The sequence below is a fragment of the Chlorocebus sabaeus genome, chromosome 23 (assembly GCF_047675955.1).
Source record: "Chlorocebus sabaeus isolate Y175 chromosome 23, mChlSab1.0.hap1, whole genome shotgun sequence".
NCBI classification, from domain to species: Eukaryota; Metazoa; Chordata; class Mammalia; order Primates; family Cercopithecidae; genus Chlorocebus; species Chlorocebus sabaeus.
Window position 1 is genome coordinate 39871519 of NC_132926.1, and position 19682 is coordinate 39891200.

At 49.3% G+C, this 19682-nt stretch overlaps 1 protein-coding gene across 2 annotated transcripts; it reads left to right on the plus strand.

Moving 5' to 3' along the window:
• The first annotated feature begins 366 nt into the window (after positions 1 to 366).
• On the plus strand, positions 367 to 14163 carry SPRY4 (sprouty RTK signaling antagonist 4). Of its 2 annotated transcripts, none has more exons than XM_008014786.3 (2): positions 367 to 567; positions 10547 to 14163. In XM_008014786.3, the coding sequence occupies exon 2, from the start codon at positions 10594 to 10596 to the stop codon at positions 11491 to 11493; it is 900 nt and encodes a 299-aa protein (XP_008012977.1). In that variant the 5' UTR covers positions 367 to 567; positions 10547 to 10593; the 3' UTR covers positions 11494 to 14163. The 2 variants fall into 2 exon arrangements, with proteins under 2 accessions (XP_008012977.1, XP_008012978.1); XM_008014787.3 differs by lacking the exon at positions 367 to 567 and adding an exon at positions 610 to 1522.
• The last annotated feature ends 5519 nt before the right edge of the window (positions 14164 to 19682 follow it).

Here is a 19682-nt window from a genome sequence, read left to right on the forward strand (position 1 = left end):
ACCAGGCCCGCAGTGGCGTGAAGGTGGCCTTTACCTCCTCTCGCAGGCTGGGAGGGGGTGCAGCCCGCGCAGCTGGCCCAGCTGCAGCAGTCGCCGCCGCCCTCCATTCATTAAAAAAAAAAAAAAAAAAAAAAAAGGCAATAACAACCTCCACTGGAACCTCCACCCCTCTTTGTAAAAGAACGACGGCTCCTGTTGGAGCTTGAGCCAGTCCCAGCAATCACGGGTTAAGATCTTTTCCCGCCCCCCATTCATAAAAAATGGAGCGCAGCGCATGCGCGCTCGCGGTCTCTTGTGCCCACCCATTCATAGAATCGCGAACGGCGCGCGTGCGCACTGGCGCTCCCTTCCCTCCCATTCATAAAAAAGCCATTTTCCCAGGCAGTGGTTGCAACATCGCCGCGGAGGTAGCGAGCTGAGCTGACAGCGCGGAGTTGGCGCTGTGGAGCACAGGGAGCCTTGCCGGTTCCTCCGGCCGGCGTCTGCGAGTACAGCGGCGGTTGCCTGCTCTGGCTCCAGGATTTAGACAGACGTGGGGCGATGCTTGTGACCCTGCAGCTCCTCAAAGTAAGTCCATGGCCGGTTTTGGGATCTGAAACTGCCCCGCTCTGAGCGGCGACGCGACTCCCCCCTTGGGCTGGGGCAAATGGTGCGCTATTTCTAGGCGCGCCTCAGTGTTCCTTCCCTCAGCCTGCGCCTCCTTGAGTCGCTGCGGTGCGCCGCAGCTCCCTGACGCCCTCGGCCCGGCCGGCACGGCGCCGGGGGTGTTCACAGCCTGGCACCGCCGTTTCCGACCCCTGGGCATTGCCAAGCCCGGCTTCCCCGCCCTCTGCGACTCGGGAAGCCCCGTGCGTGTCCCGGGAGTTTGCCTCTGGCCTGGCCTCTTTCCTTCTCCTGCCACCATCCGCCTCGAACGCTGGAACGGGCGGCTCTGGGCTTGGTCAGGAGCCACCGTTTGGGTCGGGGGGCGCCCTCGCTCTGGGCGGCTCGCCCAACTCCCAGCTCCGTGCCCACGGTGCCAGCTTTGCCGTGTATCTCCCAGCCCGCCGTAGCGGCCTATGCTCGACGTAGATTTTTTCCTTTCTCTTCGGAGCGGTGACGGACTGAATTCCCTCCCCTTCTGCCTCTCCCTCGATGGTCAGCGAGGGACTGGCTCAGGACTGGGCATTTCTGCTCCCTCTCCTTGGCGAGGCGGTTCCTCGCCGTCTGACCTTTGCTCCGCTGCCGCATTTTATGCTGTGCAACTGCCTTGCAGTTGCCTTTTTCTTGCCTGGCCTCTGTAGGGCCTGAGGCTCCTCGGCCACCCTGTACCTCCCTCTCCCCGGGCACCGAGCCGTGCCAGGCCCCGGAGCCCCCAGGCCGCGCTAGGGCTGTGGTGGGGGCTGAAGGTGCGTTTACATAACGCCAGGCGTGTGGGAGCTGGAGGAAGAGGTTGCGAACGTAGGAGAGATAAGACTCCTACTTTCCCTCCTTCCTTCTTGGTGGTACCAGGCTTGACATCACAGAGAAGAGAATAGAGACGGTACGTTCTGAAAAATTCTGAATCGCTAAGACCCCAGGGACAGTGAGCAGGGTGAGGGCGGGTTTGGCTAGCCAGGGCAGCTGGAGCTTGGCTCCATCACCGGGTCCAAGGCTGTGCCTAGTTCCCCCTCCATGCAGACGATCAAAAAGCGTTTAGACAGTAGCTACTCTTGTGCAAGAAGACGGTTTCTCAATTCTCCTTGATTGGGGGCAGGGGGTTGTGAGCAGAAGAGGCAAGGGAGACGGAAAATGGTTGCATGGCTTATAGGGCTGAAGGATGGACAAGAGAGGCGAAATGGGCTGGAAGGGCTAGATGGTAGGCAGAGCAGGGAGCTGCTGGCTGCCCCTTTCACCAGCTGCTGGAGGGGCATCCATATTGCCAAGGCCTCTGTGAGGGCAGGAGGCCGCCTTCTGGCGCAGCAAGGCTTCGGTACCCCCCAGTGCGGTTAGTGCTGGAAAGAAGAGTGTACAGTGGGGTGACCAAACCTAGTGGCAGCCCCCTCTTTCCTGCCTCCGAATCAGTGGCGTGATTCTCTCCAGTTTTGGGAGAGGCCAGACACACTGGAGGCCAAAGAACTTGCAGAGGGGCAGGAGCAAGCACTTGTCTGTCTCTGTAGCTGACGGAGGCACTAATCTCTCTGACAAGCCTCTGGGGATTCGAAACTGGAAGGTACAAGGCTCAGAGAAGTTGGGAACTGTGGGTTTATCAATCTCTTAATGAGCTCAGTCTGGCCTGAGGCCCTACCCAATACTGCATTGGTGGATTTCACAATGTTTAGAGTGCTCCAGATCTTCACACAAATGGAGCATAAACATCTCTGAAATTTTCAGGTTTTTTTTTTTTTTTTTTTTTTTTTTAAGTGCGGGTGTCAGGACGACTAGGAGAGGCAGGGCTACGGTTAAAGATTTCTCTTTCTCTCTCCCTCTCTGTCTCCTAGAAGGGTGGGAAAGAACTAGTGGAGATGTCCAGTGTGAAATCACATTTCCTCTTTCCCATCCCTTGGGAGGATCCTCACGCGCCGCCAGGCTCCAGCAAATCCTAATGTGGTGAACAGCACACACACTTACCAACCAAGCCCCGTGGCCAGTTACGGGTGTAGGGTGGGGATTTTAGTAGCAGATTTCTGAAATCTCAATGGACAAATACTGGTCAGCTACGGTGAGGAGACTTGAAAGGCATCTGTTGGTTATCGAGAGTCACTCCCTTTTGGTGGAGTGTAAATGCCCTCTTGCCCTTAGCCCTCCTGCCCAGACCCATGACCTTTTTCAGATCACCCTCTGAAATGGCCACATCTCACTAAAGCTTTAGTTGGGGCTGGTGGGAGGAGACAGAACACATAGCAGGGCAGAGGCTGTGGACAGGTGGATATTTGGAGCTTACGGGTGTCATTTTCATTTATTTTTATTTTTTATTATTTATTTATTTATTTTAAGACGGAGTCTTGCTCTGTCACCCAGGCTGGAGGGCTGTCGTGCGATCTTGGCTCAATGCAACCTCCACCTCCTAGGTTCAAACAATTCTCCTGCCTCAGTAGCTGGAATCAAAGGTGTGCACCACCACACCCAGCTAATTTTTGTATTTTTAGTAGAGATAGGGTTTCACCATGTTGGCCAGGCTGGTCTCAAACTCCTGACCTCATGATCCGCCGACCTCGGGCTCTCAAAGTGCTGGGATTACAGGCGTGAGCCACCGCGCCCAGTCTCACATGTCATTTTTATTTGCATCCTCCCAGAATTGGTGGAGAGATGTGGCTCTTTGGAAATCTGTCCTGCCCAGTTCACACCCACACATGACCCCAGCCCCAACTTTGGTAAACCTGTGCCCAGAGCTTTGGCTGAGTTTCGTGGATAATAAATGAAAGCAGTCTTTCAGTGCCAAATTTGAAAATCAGTGATTTAAAAATTAAGAGGAATAAAACTCATTAATACTTCCAGAAGTGACCTTTGAGCTGTGTTGCTCTGGCATTTAATATTTTGGTACCATATGTGGGGATTCCAGTTTCCAGGGCTGAACGTCTCATGGTGTGACATCTTACAGCTCCCAGATTTGGGCCCCCACAGTGTTTTTCTGTCCTTGGGCTATCCTGTTAATGAGGGCCTGGGCGTTGGTGCCAAGGAGGCCTAGGAAGGAGCCCTCCCTCTTTATTCAGAAAAGTCCAGTGTTTCTTGGAGAATCATGGTGTTCCATTTGGTTCTAAATCCAGAGTGTTTGTCATCTGGCCTCTACTTAGGTGGCAGTTCCCTTGTGATAACCTGGCTAAGGATTCTTGCCCAGGCCTCTGAATTTGGAGATAAAGTTGAAAATTTGGGGTTTTGTATGTAGACATGACAGAGTTTTTAAGGAAGGGAAATGGCCAGAGTGGAGAAGGTTCTATTTCACGGCCAACCTTATCTCCCTGAGAGGAGAAACAGTAACTCATTAGAATATATTTTTGCTGTTTCAAAAGAGCCAGGGGAAGGTGAATGAACAGCTTTCAGAAAGCTGTGTTGCCCCTTCCAGACCCAGCCAGGGGCCTGGACAGAGCAGATGAGTGACTAGGCAAACCTGCTAAGCATGGCCTTAGTTTCCCCATCTGCACAGTAGAGAAAATAAACTCCTCCCAAGGGGACAGGGGGCCAGCAGAACTGCTAGTGAGCGGCTGGGACTAGGGCCATGCTCATTGTTATTATTGAGCTCCTAGGAGGAGGGCCTGGTTTTAAGGGTGCCCCCTTCCTGCACAGGAGGTGTGGGGTGTTGCATGATGTAAGAGGGAGGGTATTCTTGGCTCTCAGGGGTCTGGGGCCACCCTGCAGATCCGGACAGCTGACAAGGCTGGGGAATGTATCCGGGACATGTGGCTGGGCTTAAGAGACTCCACAGTTCAGCTGTGATCACGATTGTTCTTTCCAAGGACAGGCCCCAGTCAGTGAAGGAAGCAGGGGCACAGGGGAGGGAGCACAGATGTGCTGGATCTAGCAGAGGAGGGAAGGGGCCCTTTGGGGCAGGTGGCCACTTGCAGAAGAGTGGTTTCCCTTGTCAGTAGTCTTTCTTTCTCTGGTTGGGGGAAGGGGAAGTCATTTCCTGCTCCTGTCCTAGGAGTAAGCTAAAATCTATTATTGTAAGTTCATTTCTTGGTGGAGGGTAAGGAGACAAATAATAAGATCTTAGTGTCTGTGGGACGAAGCCCTGCCTTAGGAGTCTAGGGTTCTGGTCCCACCCAGACCTGGACTTGGCCAATAGTTCCCAAACCATGCCAGTGGTTAACAGGCTGCTTCTGACTCCTTCTTTACTGACTCTTGGCTTCTAATCCTTCTTTATGGGAATCTGGGCAGACAATTACGGCAGTAATACAGTGAAGCAAAAACTTGAAGCTGATTAAAGAGCCCAAAGTCCAGCAAGATTCCCACCATTCCGTGTGCTCGGGCTTTGGAGCTCAGCTGATTGGTTGTGGGAAGAGAAGAAGAGGGTTGGGAACCCCTAACTGGTGGTAGGATGAAGTGATGAAAAGCAACCATTTTCTTTTGTGATCTCTAACAGATTATGGCCAGAGGTGAGCTTCTTAGTGCTGGTGCTGGGGGTAGGGAGATGGGAGAAGGATTCCCAGACAAATCCAGCTGCCCAAATGCTTTATTCTCCCACTGGGGCCATTCTCAGCAGAGATTTTCTTTGTAGGGTATAGGGAGGGGCAAGTCCTCTGCTTCCCTCAGCATCCCTCCCCCTCTTTTTAAAGTCCTTTTAAAGTAATAAGTCATCATTTGGTTGTAGCTTAATTAGCTAAACTGGGATAGTGTCACAAAGAACCAAGCCATAGTGGTGGGCAGGCTCTCTGGCAGCCTAGAGACCTTTATTCTGAGTTGTTTAAAGGGTTAAACAACCTTCACTGAAATAACCCGCTGAGACTGAATGGGGCAGTGCTCAAACTACCCATTCATTCACAGCCTCTTGCCAGTTTGTCATTAGCTGACCTGTAGCTTTCAAAGTACAACTGTCAGGTTTTCCCAATATTTCCCAACTCACCTCACTAGGGTAAGTCAAGGGGAGGGTGTGGGTGGGTGGGATTAGGCATCCTGTTCAGTTGTGCAGACATTTAACATGCCTCTTGATTCTTTTCAGCCAGCCTGTATTGAGCGGTCTGCAGCCTGATGCTCAGCCCCCTCCCCACAGGTACAAATGCAGTGAGTGTCAGACTGGCTGGCTCTGGGCTCCCAGACCTGCCAAGCAGCAAATACAGTGTTGGGTGTTCTAGGGATTTTGATATCCTGCTGATTCAGTATTCTAGGACTCTCTGTGCCCTGGCTCCCTCCCTTCCTCACAGACCTGGACCAGGGAGAGCCCCATCAATGAAGGTACCCTAGGGACCCTTAAGTTCAACTTGATAGGTAGGGAGGAGTAGAGATTGTTTTCCACCCCAGGGTTTCCTTTTGGGGACTGATTTGTAATAAACTCCTACAAGTGAAATCCATTCAACTATAAGAAAACTAAAAATGAGGCCGGGTGTGGTGACTCACACCTGTAATGCCAGCACTTTGGGAGGCTGAGGCGGGCAGATTAGCTGAGGTCAGGATTTCAAGACCAGTCTGACCAACATGGAGAAACCCCATCTCTACTAAAAATACAAAATTAGCTGGACATGGTCGCACATGCCTGTAATTCCAGCTACTCTGGAGGCTGAGAATCGTTTGAACCTGGGAGGTGGAGCATGTCGTGCGCCAAGATCGTGCCATTGCACTCCACCCTGGGCAAAAAAAGGCAAAACTCCATCTCAAAAAAAAAAGAAAATTAAAAATGAAACCACTTTTAAGACAGGGGGATGGCACATAACACTAAACTGGAAGTGAAGAGAACTTGAATTCTGAGCCTTCCTTGAAGGAGAGAGATTACAAACCCCCACAGCCTTCACTCTCCACACTGAAAATTCCCCTCCCTGGGGTTCAGGCTGATATAAGCCCATCTAGCTTTCCTTCCCTGGTGGTTGCATTGCATAGCCCCAGGATGTTCTGATGATGTTCCATGAGGGCTGGAGGAGTCCATGGTTCTGAAAGTGATGGCACTTTCATGCCTTCCCATGAATTCCCAGAGGTTATGGAGGGCTTCTGCAAGTCATTGTAAGTCAGGGCGGAGATGTTAATATTTCAGCCTCTGAAGCCTCTGCTGTCTTGGTTCAAATCCTGCTCTGGTCACTTGCTAGCTCTATGACCCTTTGTGCTTCCATTTCTTCTCTGTAAAATGGGTACTCTCTTGAAGTATGGTGAGAATTAAATGAGAAAATAAATCACTGAGGGCTTAGCACGGAGCCTGGCACCAAGAAATGTTTCATAAATATTAGCCGCTTCCATAATTATTATTTATTATTATTAGAAGGTTGAGTGCACGTAAAAGTCCCTTCCCTCTTGCCAGTTCCTAAGAGTACCACCTAAACTTGATAGAGGTGTTTCTTTGGCTAAGTGGAGTGCTGGGTTTGTTTCTCTGTCCAGTGTCTTCCAAATTGGCCATCAGTATCTTCCAAACTGCCTAAATGAGGCAAAGCCTCCTCTCTCCTATTTACATCATAAATCTCTTACTTCCTTGCAGGGGAAGCAGAGAGCACATACTAAATCTGCACTTAAGATTGTCAGCACTGCTCAGAGTGGAGGGCGGGTGTTTCTCAGTGAGTCGAGATTGATCTACCAAATAACTGAGAGTTGGTTTTTCTTTTTCTTTCTTTCTTTTTTTTTTTTTCCTTGAGACGCAGTCTTGCTCTGTCGCCCAGGCTAGAGTGCAGTGGTGCGATCTTGGCTCACTGCAATCTCCGCCTCCTGGGTTCAAGTGACTCTCCTGCCTCAGCCTCCCAAGTAGCTGGGATTACAGGCGCCTGCCACCACGCCTGGCTAATTTTTGTATTTTTAGTAGAGATAGGGTTTCATCCTGTTGGTCAGGCTGGTCTCAAACTCCTGACCTCAAGTGATCCACGTGCCTTGACCTCCCAAAATGCTGAGATACAGGCGTGAGCCACTGTGCCAGGCCTTTCTTTTTTCTTTTCTTTTTCTTTTCTTTTTTTTTTTTTTTTGAGACATCATTTAGCTGTGCTGAGGGGTTATTAAATAGGCAGCTCAGAAAATTGTTTTTCTTTGTCAGCCAAATAAATTCAGCAGAGGTTCTTGGAGGGTCCCTGCTGGTGAGTGGTGAGGGCAGCAGTGGATCTCTGATTTGGTTTTTGCTGAGCTGGTGGTTGAAAGGAATCCTACTACATCAGGGTTATGGAAGGGAAGATACATTTTATAATATGCCCAATGGAGCCATCGGATGCTGCATCATCCCCAGAGAGCCGAGTCATCGTGGGCCAAGCTCCCATCCCCATGTCTGGCCTCAACTGCAGGCCCAGATGTTGACAGCTGTCTCTGGAGGGTTATGGGAGCCTGTGAATGCCAGCATCCCCATTGCCTGCAGTGGCTGCTCCCATCCTGGCTTCCTGGTGGGACTTTTCCATGAATTGGGGAATCTGCCTTCTGATTCCAAGGCCTATTAAAATTTCTGAGCATTGCCCATTTCTTTTGCTTTATCTGTAGGAAATGTGGCTGTTTTTAAAGAACCTCACAAAAAAAAAAAAAAAATGAATCTGCTCAAGGGAAGGGAGTATTTTACTTTCTCCCACAGCATGGCCAGACCCAATCCTTGTCCTGAGAGACAAAACCCAACTATATGGGGCAATAGAAGCTTCAAACTGCTGCCTACATTGTGTTGGCAGGACCCTGAATATTCCTGACATGGGTTTCTGGAACAAGGGAATCATGTTATCATTGTCTGGGGGTGAGGTTTCTGGCTGGTGCTGGAGAATCTTATCCATGGCGTTTTTTATTCTTAGGCCTTTCCTCCAAGCACCGTCCTCAGTGCTGGACCTTGGGCTCCTAACCCTGGCCTCTTGCCCCAAACTCATTTATTCTAGAAGCAAGGCCTTGGAACCCCTACTGACAGTAAGTGGGCAGGCTGAGGTAGCATTCCCTGGAGTTCCTACCCTGTCATCAGCCTGATCCTTGGAAAAACTCCTCTCCATAGATGCTTACTTGCATTCCCTCTCTCCAGCCCTGACCACAGGATCTCCACGGGAGGCTGCTTTGGCAAGTGGCTACTCTTTGGTGGCAGACCTGCCAGAAACTTAAGGCAAACTCTGCCACTAGGAAGTCAGCAATTCGAAGGTGATGCTCTGGTTTCATCCAAAGAGAACATGGGGGGCAGGCACTGCCGCTAGGTAGGCTTTCTCCAAGACAGGAAAAACGAAGCATGTAAAGAAATACCAGCATCCTTTTAAGTAGGTGGGGCCATGGGAGCAAAGCCAATAGTTGATGCCCTGCGTGAATGGGAAATACCAGTTGACTGAGCATTGAACCTTGCAGAAAAGACTGGATGCTTTTTGGATTTAGCAGTGTAAGTGATATACAGACTGGAGCCCTGTGGATAGCCCCCTTTTATCCCCTTCATAAACTTTCATCTAGAGCTAGCTTTTTATTTTAGACAGGTTCTAGATAAACCTAACAGCAGAGGGGCAGGATCAGCTCTCCTAATGAGAACATCATTAGCATCTTGATGCAAATTTAGTAAATGCAAAAGCGTTTACTAAAACCCCACCCCAGAATATATTAATCCAATGACCTTTTTTTGGTTTTGTTTTAAAGACTTACCTTTCTCTTCTATCCTTCCTCCCCATTCCCTGGGTTCTTAAGATTGGGGTGGAATCTTCCTAGAGTGTAATCTTTCCCTTGGATTCCAAATTGTGTCCCCTTGAGCAGAGGTCTTGGCCTTCTGCTGCTATTTCTTTAAATTGATCTCCAGCAGAATTCCAACTGTAAAGGTCAGCAGGCAAGGAAATGGCACTTCTAATAGAAAACAATGTGCACTTTCTAAATTTGAACCAAGCCGTTTCCGCTCTTTGATTTAAGTGACTTCCTGGGGTTCCGTGTCAGGCACTGCAGTTGAATCTCTGGCTGGATTCCAACTTAAAATTGCACTCTCTCGGTGAAATTAGAAACTGATCCAGGGTTGGCTTAGCTATTCTAGTAAATAGCATTTAGGCTGAATGTTCAGCTCAGCACTTGGAAATGGGTGATGTGAGTGCCCCTTGAGAGGATTTCCCATCCAAGTTGTCAGAAGCTGACATACCTAGGGATTATTAGCCACTGCAGGTTGCTGCTCTTAAGAAGTGGTAGTAATAAGTTAATATCCTGGATGTGCATGGGTCAGATAACAGTCCTTCTCTTGCGAATATCTGAAATAAAGGGCTTGTTAATCCAGCTGAAAAAGTCCACGGGAGCATCCAGAGGTGTCTGTTGAGTTCACCACATTGTCCCCAGTACCTGGCACAGTGCTTGGCAGGAAGTGCTTATAAGTGCTCAGGAGATCTCAGCTTATTTCCTGGGGCAGCGATAAATTGTTGCTGCATGCCAGGTAATATGCTAGGTAATAGATAGTATTTTCTCATTTAATCCTCGCAAGAGCCCGTTTTACAGATGACAAGACCAAAACCTAAGGCACAGAGATGAAAGAACTCATTCATGGCAATATTGCTAGGCCAAAGTGAGAATCGAATTTGAGTCTGGTTCCAGATCCTGTGTTTATATCCACTGAGCTATGTATCTTAACTAAGGAGCATGTTTCACAGTGACTAAGAGAATGAAATCAGGCTGCCCGGGTTTGGGTCCTGCTACTGATAGTTTTGGATAGTTTTGTGTGATTTTGGACAAATTAATTTGAACATGTCTTTTCTGTAAATAGAAAAGGAGGATAATAGTAGTTATGTTTTAGGCTTATCATGAAGTCAAAGACTTATTGTATATGGTGCTTAGGAGAGCACCTCCGTCTTAAGTGCTCAGTAAGTATTATTTCCACCACTGACTTCTTGTCATTATTAATCATCTAAGCTTGGAAGTCACTGGAAAGTCCACACAGTGATTTTAGTTCCTATTTCAATTGGGCGGCTCCCAAGGACCTGATGAGAGGGGGGTGAGGTATTAGCAGGCCACATACTGATGCCTGGAATCCATTCTCTCTTCCTTTTCCCCACCCCACCCCCAGGGCCCTTAGAAGCCTGTTTCTCCATACAGTCCAGGACCTCCAGCCCCATGGAGCCCCCGATCCCACAGAGCGCCCCCTTGACTCCCAGCTCAGTCATGGTCCAGCCCCTTCTTGACAGCCGGATGTCCCACAGCCGGCTCCAGCACCCACTCACCATCCTACCCATTGACCAGATGAAGACCAGCCACGTGGAGAATGACTACATAGACAACCCTGGCCTGGCCCCCATCACTGGCCCAAAGCGGACCCGGGGTGGGGCCCCAGAGCTGGCCCCGACGCCTGCCCGCTGTGACCAGGATGTCACCCACCACTGGATCTCTTTCAGCGGGCGGCCCAGCTCTGTGAGCAGCAGCAGCAGCACATCCTCCGACCAGCGGCTCTTAGACCACATGGCACCACCACCCGTGGCCGACCAGGCCTCACCAAGGGCTGTGCGCATCCAGCCCAAGGTGGTCCACTGCAAGCCGCTGGACCTCAAGGGCCCAGCAGTCCCATCCGAGCTGGACAAGCACTTCTTGCTGTGCGAGGCCTGTGGGAAGTGTAAATGCAAGGAGTGTGCATCCCCGCGGACGTTGCCCTCCTGCTGGGTCTGCAACCAGGAGTGCCTGTGCTCAGCCCAGACCCTGGTCAACTATGGCACATGCATGTGTCTGGTGCAGGGCATCTTCTACCACTGCACGAATGAGGACGATGAGGGCTCCTGTGCTGACCACCCCTGCTCCTGCTCCCGCTCCAACTGCTGCGCCCGCTGGTCCTTCATGGGTGCTCTCTCCGTGGTGCTACCCTGCCTGCTCTGCTACCTGCCTGCCACCGGCTGCGTGAAGCTGGCCCAGCGCGGCTACGACCGTCTGCGCCGCCCTGGTTGCCGCTGCAAGCACACGAACAGCGTCATCTGCAAAGCAGCCAGCGGGGATGCCAAGACCAGCAGGCCAGACAAGCCTTTCTGACGGTTTTTGTCGAAGCCCCAGTGCTCCGCCTAGAAACCTGGTTGTCTTCTGACATCTAAGAAGACTGCAGCAAGGTCAGAGGTTTTAGTCTTCTGAGGCTGACCTTGCTACTCTGCCCACTCCCTACCCCCAGCTTCGGAAAATACAGAGACCACCACCACCTACCCTGTATTCCCCAAGACGATGAAGAAGCACTTTGGGGCTTTTTTTTCAGGGTCCTGGAACTTTGTGTCAAACAGACAATGCAGGGGCAGGGTGTGGTTTTGGGGGGAATTTTTCTTTTTCAGAAGACGGAACACAGATGTGGACACATATCCGGAAGCTGCAGCTGCTTGAATGCCTTCCCCAACCCCTCCTTCTCCCTCCCTCCCTCCCTCCACCCCCCCCCCCCACCTTCCCTCTTTTCCATTGTCTTGGCTCTCACAGGAGCTAGCTGCCTGGGAGGAATTGTTAACTGAGTACCAGGGTACCTTTAAAGAAGACCCTTGGAGTTTTCTATACCTTCTTCTCGTCCCCCATCTCACTCCACCCCACTTTGTCCCTGATGTCTTGGGGAAGGTGTAGAACATCCTAGCAGTTCCTATTGTATATACTTGGGAGCCACTGAGAACAGAGGACGGCCAGTGAGTCCAAGCCTCATTCCTCCTTCTGCCTCCCCGGAGCCACAGGATGGATTTAGGAGCCACTGCTCAGTGCACATCTCCCTTCCAACTGCATCAACTAACTCTTGGGGGTGTTCTGCTCACCACACCGTCCTTCGGTTCTTACCGAGTCACAGACTCGCCTGCCTACTACGTGTCCCGGGTTCTCTCTACTCAGATCCTTCCAGAAACTTTATATGGGTAGAGGAAGCCAGGGCGGCAAATGCGAGACCAAATATCATTTTGCCAATGAGTCTGAGGCTGTGGTCTCTGGATCCAGTCACTATGTTTTTATAGAATAATTAAACCAGATGATAACGGTGTTTTAAAAAAAAATAATAAAACTTGTTTCCTTTTGGGCCACCCCCAGGAAGGGCTGATTTCAAAATCTGGGGGCGAGCAACCTCAAGGAACACAATTTCCCTCCCCATCAACAAGAGGATTTTAACAGCAAAGAAGAGAGGCAGCACCTCCCATTGGCAGAATGACCGCTGAGCCAGGCTGGGTTTGGGTTTCTTCTCTTCTGATTCTGCTGCTCACTGTCATAGCCTTTTGTGTATAGTGATGTGTCTGTATCTTTAATGTAAATAGAGAGATGATGAAAAAAGAGTCTATTTTAGTGTTAGGAAGCCCCAGCAGGGGAGTTGGAAGAGCTGGGGGAGAAGGTAGGGGAAAGGTTTTTCCAGGGGCCACTGGGTTTGAGCCCTGCTTTTGTGCACAGCCACACCACCCTCTCCCGACAGCCCTCAAAGACGTAGCAACCCTTTCTCTCAAGGTGCTAAAGGACTCAGAAGGTGCAGCACGTCCAGTGGGTAGGTACTTGTTGCATGCAAAAGCTGTAGTGTATCTGGTCCTTCCTCCCCAGCTGTTGCGTGGGGTTTTTGCTTTGTGTGTGGTATTTTGTTTTCCCCTCTAATGAGAGGGCATGGCCTGAGTCAGAATAGCTACCCCAGGTGAAACTGGAAGTGCATGAGGCAGAGTGTCCGTAGCATTTCCAGTTTGTTCTGTAGGAACAGAGGTGCCTCCAGGAAGGAGGCAGCGAGGTGGGTAGCTATGATAGGCATGCACCTAATGCTTCTCAAGGACTCCTTTTTTCCTTCTTGAAGACTAGTAGTAACATCTTATGATTTAGAGTAAGTTAATTGTAACCATAGGTATTTATTGATTGGAGGAAGGGAGGGTCATATTATTTTCGGCTTTATTTATGTAACATTTGCTAGCTTGTAAAAGGCGAATGTGAAATATTGCATCTGCATTTTCCAAGGCTGATTCATGTAGCTACCTTTGCCACAGTTGTGACAGATGTATGGATGTTCTTGAACATTTCAGAGGGAGTGGTAGGAAAAAACACATTCGGCCAACCACTTACATGAACTGAATGTATCAGAAGTGTACTGAAGGGACTGGAGATGGTTTTCCTCAGATGAGGTGGCCCCAAAATCGATAGTGCACATGTGCACGCTTTCTGCAAGGCCTCAGAACTTTTCCCAGGGCCCCTCCCTCAAATTGTCTCCATGGGAAACTTGACCCAGTTGCACTTTGGTGATCTTGGTGGTCTACACACCCGTTCTGTGGAGAGTCGATTTACATAAGCTGTGTATACACACATACACAGACACACACACACACACACCCCACCCCACACTGTCTACCGACAGAGACCCTATTTCCTGGCAAACGACCTCCTGAACCCTGACTTTTTGTGTACATACTTGTAAACACGGATTTTTCTGGGTTTTGGTTTGCTTTTTCTTTTTCTTCCCCCTGCCCCTGTTCTAGCTTGTTCTTCTTGGTTTGCTTTCAACCTGCTTGATGGATGTCTGCAGAGTGCTCTGAGAGTCCACCTCAGTGCCTCGTGTGCTCGGTGGTCATGGGAAGGAGTGAAGGAACCATCCTTGGTTCTCCCAGCTTGGTTGTGTAGCAATCCCTCAGCATTGTTTTTCTCAGCTTCTTGGCAAAAATTAAAAAAAAAAAAAAAGAATAAACTGGCTTGCCTGTGGACCCTCCCCAGCTCTGGGGCCAGTCGAGAGCCACTGAGGGACCCAGCACTCAGAGACACGACACACATGTGTAGCTGCTTCTGGCTGAGTGTGTTTCCTGTCACCAATGGCCTGTTCGGCTGGATGGTGCCTCGGCTTGACCTTTTTTGAAAAGCGCTGGTTAGTTCCCGCCCCTGTTAAACCTGGGGTGGTGGCTGGGGGTTCTGCCTTAATTCTAGGGGCAGCTGGGATCCAGGACACCTCCAGGGGGCTTTGGCTGCCCGTGTTTATGAAGGACAGCGCTTCCGCGAGCACCCTGGGAACTGGGTCTTGGGTAGCGAAGCCCTCCCAGATAAAAGATGGGCACAGCTAAGGCTTTCCCAAGCAGGAAGGGGGTGAAGACCAATCCCTTCCTTTGGTACGCACCCCCTTACAGCTGAGATGGAAGACGTGGCTGGGTCTTTCAGCCCTGTGGAGTCTGTCAATCGCCATCATACCTCGAGTGAGGCCCAGCTAGATAATGACTTGTCCAAGATGGCACACGTGGAAAGTGTTGATCTGCACCTGAACCTGGATGACTGTCACCTTGAAGCATCCCGTTCTTCCGTGCTGTCCCAGGAAGTGTCTGGCGGGCATGGGCAGCACAGCTCTACACTGTACAATTCACTAGGGCATCCTGCGAGCCTCACCAGCCTTCTGGTTCATGCCTTTGACAAGCATTTTTGTGCCCTCTCTGCTTACTGTGACAGTCGATGATGAATCTTGCGTTGCCATTTTCTGCTGTGGGTAACTGTGTGCGGTGTCTTGCCTTGCTTTCCCTTCTCACTGTCCCACAGCTTGGTTTCATGTTACAAACAGAAAAGCTCGAGGCTCCCACCCCGCCACATCCCGACTTCATTTCCCCCTCACTGTAGCCCATTTCCACCCCACCACAAAGTTGCCACAGAAGGTTTTCTTTGTATAGAATATTTATTTTGAAGCTCTATTTTAATAGTATTTATTTTAGAAAGTCTACTATTGTAAGAGTTCTTCTGTTTGTGAAGAAAAAAACAAGTTAAAAACTGAATGTACTGATTTAGAAAATATATATAAATATATATTGTTAAATATACATGAGACTGCCGTTTCTGGTGTGTTTGTGTGTTCACTTCCCTGACCTCTTCACCCAGCAAGGCCTCAAGTTTGAGAATAAGCAGCTACTGAAAGGGGAAGAAAGATAGGGCTTCGTGGGCTGGGCAGTCCCTTCTCCCTTCTCTAGGATGACCATAGAACCATCGGAGGAAAGCTGCTCTTCATTATGAAGCCAAATACTGCCAGGAGCTGCTAGAGCCTCCTTCCTAGGCAAGCTGTCCCCTAAACCCGAGTGTGCTGCAGATGGACAGCCAAGCTTCAAAACTGGGAAGACATAGAGAGGGGAAAAGGGTCAGCTGACCTGTCCGTTCCTCTCCCTTTATGTCCTGATTGCCCCCAAATTAAGTTTTCACACACATGAACACACACATACATGCTTCAAGGAACCAAATAGAAAAGCCCTTTGTCATGTCCTTATTTTCACAGAATTGGTGGATATTGTACAAAACTAGTCCTTTCAGCCTCGAAAGCCTTCTATCCATTTCATGACCTTCTAATGTACCTTCCTTCTGTTTTTTGTTTTTTGTTTGAGACAGAGTCCCAGGCCAGAGTGCAGTGGAGCGATCTCACTCACTGCAACCTCCACCTCCTGTGTTCAAGTGATTCTCCTGTTTCAGACTACCGAGTAGCTGGGATTATAGGCATGCACCACCATGCCTGGCTAATTTTCTGTATTTTTAGTAGAGACAGGGTTTCACCATGTTGGCAAGGCCGGTCTCTAACTCCTGAGTTCAAGTGATCTGCCCGCCTCTGTCTCCCAAAGTGCTGGGATTACAGGTGTGAGCCACCATGCCTGGCCAGCACTTTCCTTCTGATTCCCTTGTGCCCCCACCCACCACCAGTGCACTCAAACTTTAGACCCAGCCACTTCTCAATTTACTTAACTATGGGAACTTTTTTTTTTTTCTAAGACTGAGTTTTGTTCTGTTTCCCAGGCTGGAGTACAGTGGCACAATCTCGGCTCACTGCAACTTCCACCTCCCAGGTTCAAGCAATTCTTGTGCCTCCTGAGTAGCTGAGATTACAGGTGCACACCAGCATGCCCAGCTAATTTTTGTATTTTTGGTAGAGACAGGGCTTCACCATGTTGGCCAGGATGGTCTCAATCTCCTGACCTCGTGATCCACCCATCTTGGCCTCCCAAAGTGCTGGGACTACAGGCTTGAGCCACCGCGCCCGGCCCGTGCCCAGCCTTTTTTAGAGATGGAGTTTCACTCTTGTTGCCCAGGCTGGAGTGCAATGGCGTGATCTTAGCTCACTGCAACCTCCACTGCCCAGGTTCAAGCAATTCTCTGGCCTCAACCTCCCAAGTAGCTGGGACTATAGGCACACGCTACCATGCCTGGCAAATTTTTGTATTTTTCGTAGAGATGAGGCTTCACCATGTTGGCCAGGCTGGTCTCAAACTCCTGACCTCAGGCGATCTACCCGCCTCCCGCCTCGGTCTCTCAAGGCGTGAGCCACCACTCCCAGCCCACTATGGGAACTTTTTAATGAGCTTTTATTCATATGCCAATCAGGATGAAAGTTGGACTTTATTTTGAACATGTGAACATGTACCTCTTGTTTTCTAGAAATTTTTTTTTCTATTACCAGTAATTGGGGGGAGATAACCAATGGTGAGGGATGGGGGAAGAAAGGGGAGTCGCAGAGACAGATCAGGAACTGTGGGTCTGGTTCTTGGTTTTTCTGGGGGTTACCAATTACAGCCTCCCAGGATCCTTTATGAAATCCAAACCTTGAGTTCCTCTTAAGAGATATCCAAATGTGTGCCAGGATCCCCAGGCACTGCCTAAGAAGATACAAAGGATGTTCTTCAACGTGGGCTTGTCTGCTCTAGAACTTTTAGAATAAAGATAGGCGCTGACCTCCCTCTCTGTGGCCAGACTGTGTGGCCTGTCCCATTCCTGCATTGTGGACCAAGGTTAAGTAATGCTCCAAGTCCTGCTTCACTGACAAGGTAAGTCACTGGCACTTAGAGATAATAGTCTTTTTAATTGGCTCACTCCCAGTTCGTGTACACCACACTTTGATTCAGTCTAGGGTTTCCTTATGGATGGGCACATGGGGCAGGCCTGCCCCTGGTTCTACTTTAACAATTTCTAGTGTTTGGAGATTAAAAACAATGACAAAAATCTATACAACGGTTTGAGTGCTGAATGACGTCTCAGGCACCCAAATGCTCTTGGGGAAACGGGAGCCAAGCAGTATCTAGAGAAAAAGTTCCACATGCGCCCTTCTATCTTTATCCCTCTGGCCCCATGCCTTTGGTTCCCAGTTATAAAATGGCTTTGGAGTAGTCATAATGGCCAGCATTTATTGAATGGTTTCTTTTCTTCAGGTACTGAAAATCCATGGCAGACGCTATTCTTTCCCTCTTAGAGATGCAGACACTGAAGCTCAGAGAAGTTGTCCTGCACCCAGTATGAGATAGAGAGGTACAGGGTAAAGACATATCAACTGAAGGATTTAGCATTTGGGGAAGAAGGAAGAAGCCCAGAATGGAGTACATCAAAGGCTCCCCAGTGATTGAATTTAAAATTAAAGAGAAAGAAACAGAATTCAGCCCTCTCCACACCCATAACCAAACAGCTCCTTTGAAGGCACCAAGCCTGATGCTCATCCCAACAAAAAGAATGATCTGGAGAGGGGGGCAGAGCTGGTGACAAGAGAACCCCCCAGGCAGCCTCCTCATCTGGCCAGGAGTCTGCGGCTCCCTCCTACAGCTCTCCAGACAGCCTTTCCCACTTGCTGAACCTGCAACGTGAAGTGAGCTCCACTTTCCAAAGTACATTTGTGAACCAATCAAACTAACCCAGGCGGCCAGCTCCATGCTGGAGGTGTGTGCCAGATGAAAGCCAAGAGGACATTTTTAAGAGCCTTAAGTTTATTCATCGGAACTTTAATAAAACAATATGTCCATGGCCTAGGGCAGGTATAATTTTCATAATTTATGGGTCTGTGAGACAGGAAGAGAGCTTGGGGTTTTATTGTGTTTTGCACGATAAATGGCATTCCAATTGTCTACATGATGTTCTTTAAGGACTCTTGTCTGGCAGGAACACAGGCCTTCTGGAGCCCACCTGGGCCTCGAGGCCTGAGGCAAGGGATAATTATGAATACATCTGTATGTGTTAAGCAGGAGATGATTGAAAAACTCCCTCTGTTCCTTCTGTCATTAGAAGACACTTCCTATGCTGACACCTATATTAACATTTAACTGTTGGAAGGGTTGGAACCCTTCCTGTTCCCTTCCTCTCCCACCTTGTCCTCTCTTGGGCCTGCCCTTTTCTTTCCTGTAACTGAAGAGACTCAGGTAAATTTCTCTTGATTGGCTTCCCTCCCATTGGGCATGGTGGAGCGGGTGACGGGACTCTGAACCAAAAAAACACAAAAACACCATGATCTACAGATCAAGACAGTGGAACTCTAGGTAATGCGTTGTTTTGGTTTTTTGGGGTTTTTTTTGTTTTTTTTTTTGGTGTGTGTATGGGTTTTTTTAATTGTTTTTTTTTTTTTTTTTTTTTTTTTTTGGTTTTTTTTTTTTTTTGTTTTGAGACAGGATCTCACTCTGTCATCCAGGCTGGAGTGCAGTGGCATGATCTTAGCTTACTGCAGCCTCAACTTCCTGGGCTGAGGGGAACCGCTCACCTCAGCCTCCTGAGTAGCTGGGACTCCAGGCATGTGCCACCATACCTAGCTTTTTTTTTTTTTTTTTTTTTGGAGAGACAGGGGTCTTATGTTGCCCAGGCTGGTCTCGAACCGCTGTTCTCAAACTCCTGACCTCAAGCAATTCTCTCGCCTTGGCCTCCCAGAGTATTAGGATTACAGCTGTGTTATGTTGCCCAGGCTGGTCTCGAACCGCTGTTCTCAAACTCCTGACCTCAAGCAATTCTCTCGCCTTGGCCTCCCAGAGTATTAGGATTACAGCTGTGAGACACTGCGCCCCCCCTGGGTGATATTCGAATTGGAATCAGCAGTTAGAATACCTGCAGACTGATTGCTTCTATAATATTAAGCCCTCAGGTAACAGTGGCCAAGTGGCCTTATAAAATAATAATTACAGTAATTATCACTTCCGAGCACAGATGCATTATCATTTACTTTTTTGTTGGTTTTCTTTGTTTTTTTTTGTCTTTTGTTTTTGTTTTTTTTTGAGACGGAGTCTCAGTCTGTCTCTCAGGCTGGAGTGCAGTGGGTGGTGTGATCTCAGCTCACTGCAACCTCTGCCTCCCAGACTCAATTCTTCTGCCTCAGCCTCCTGAGTAGCTGGGATTACAGGGTGAGCCACCCAGCCCGACCATCATTTACAATCTTGAAAACAGTCAAATTAGGTTGATGTAATCAGCCCCATTGTATAGAGGAGAAAAGCAAAGGTCGGAGAGATAAAGTCACTTGCCCAAGGCCACACAGCTGATAAGTGGTAGGCCTGGAATTT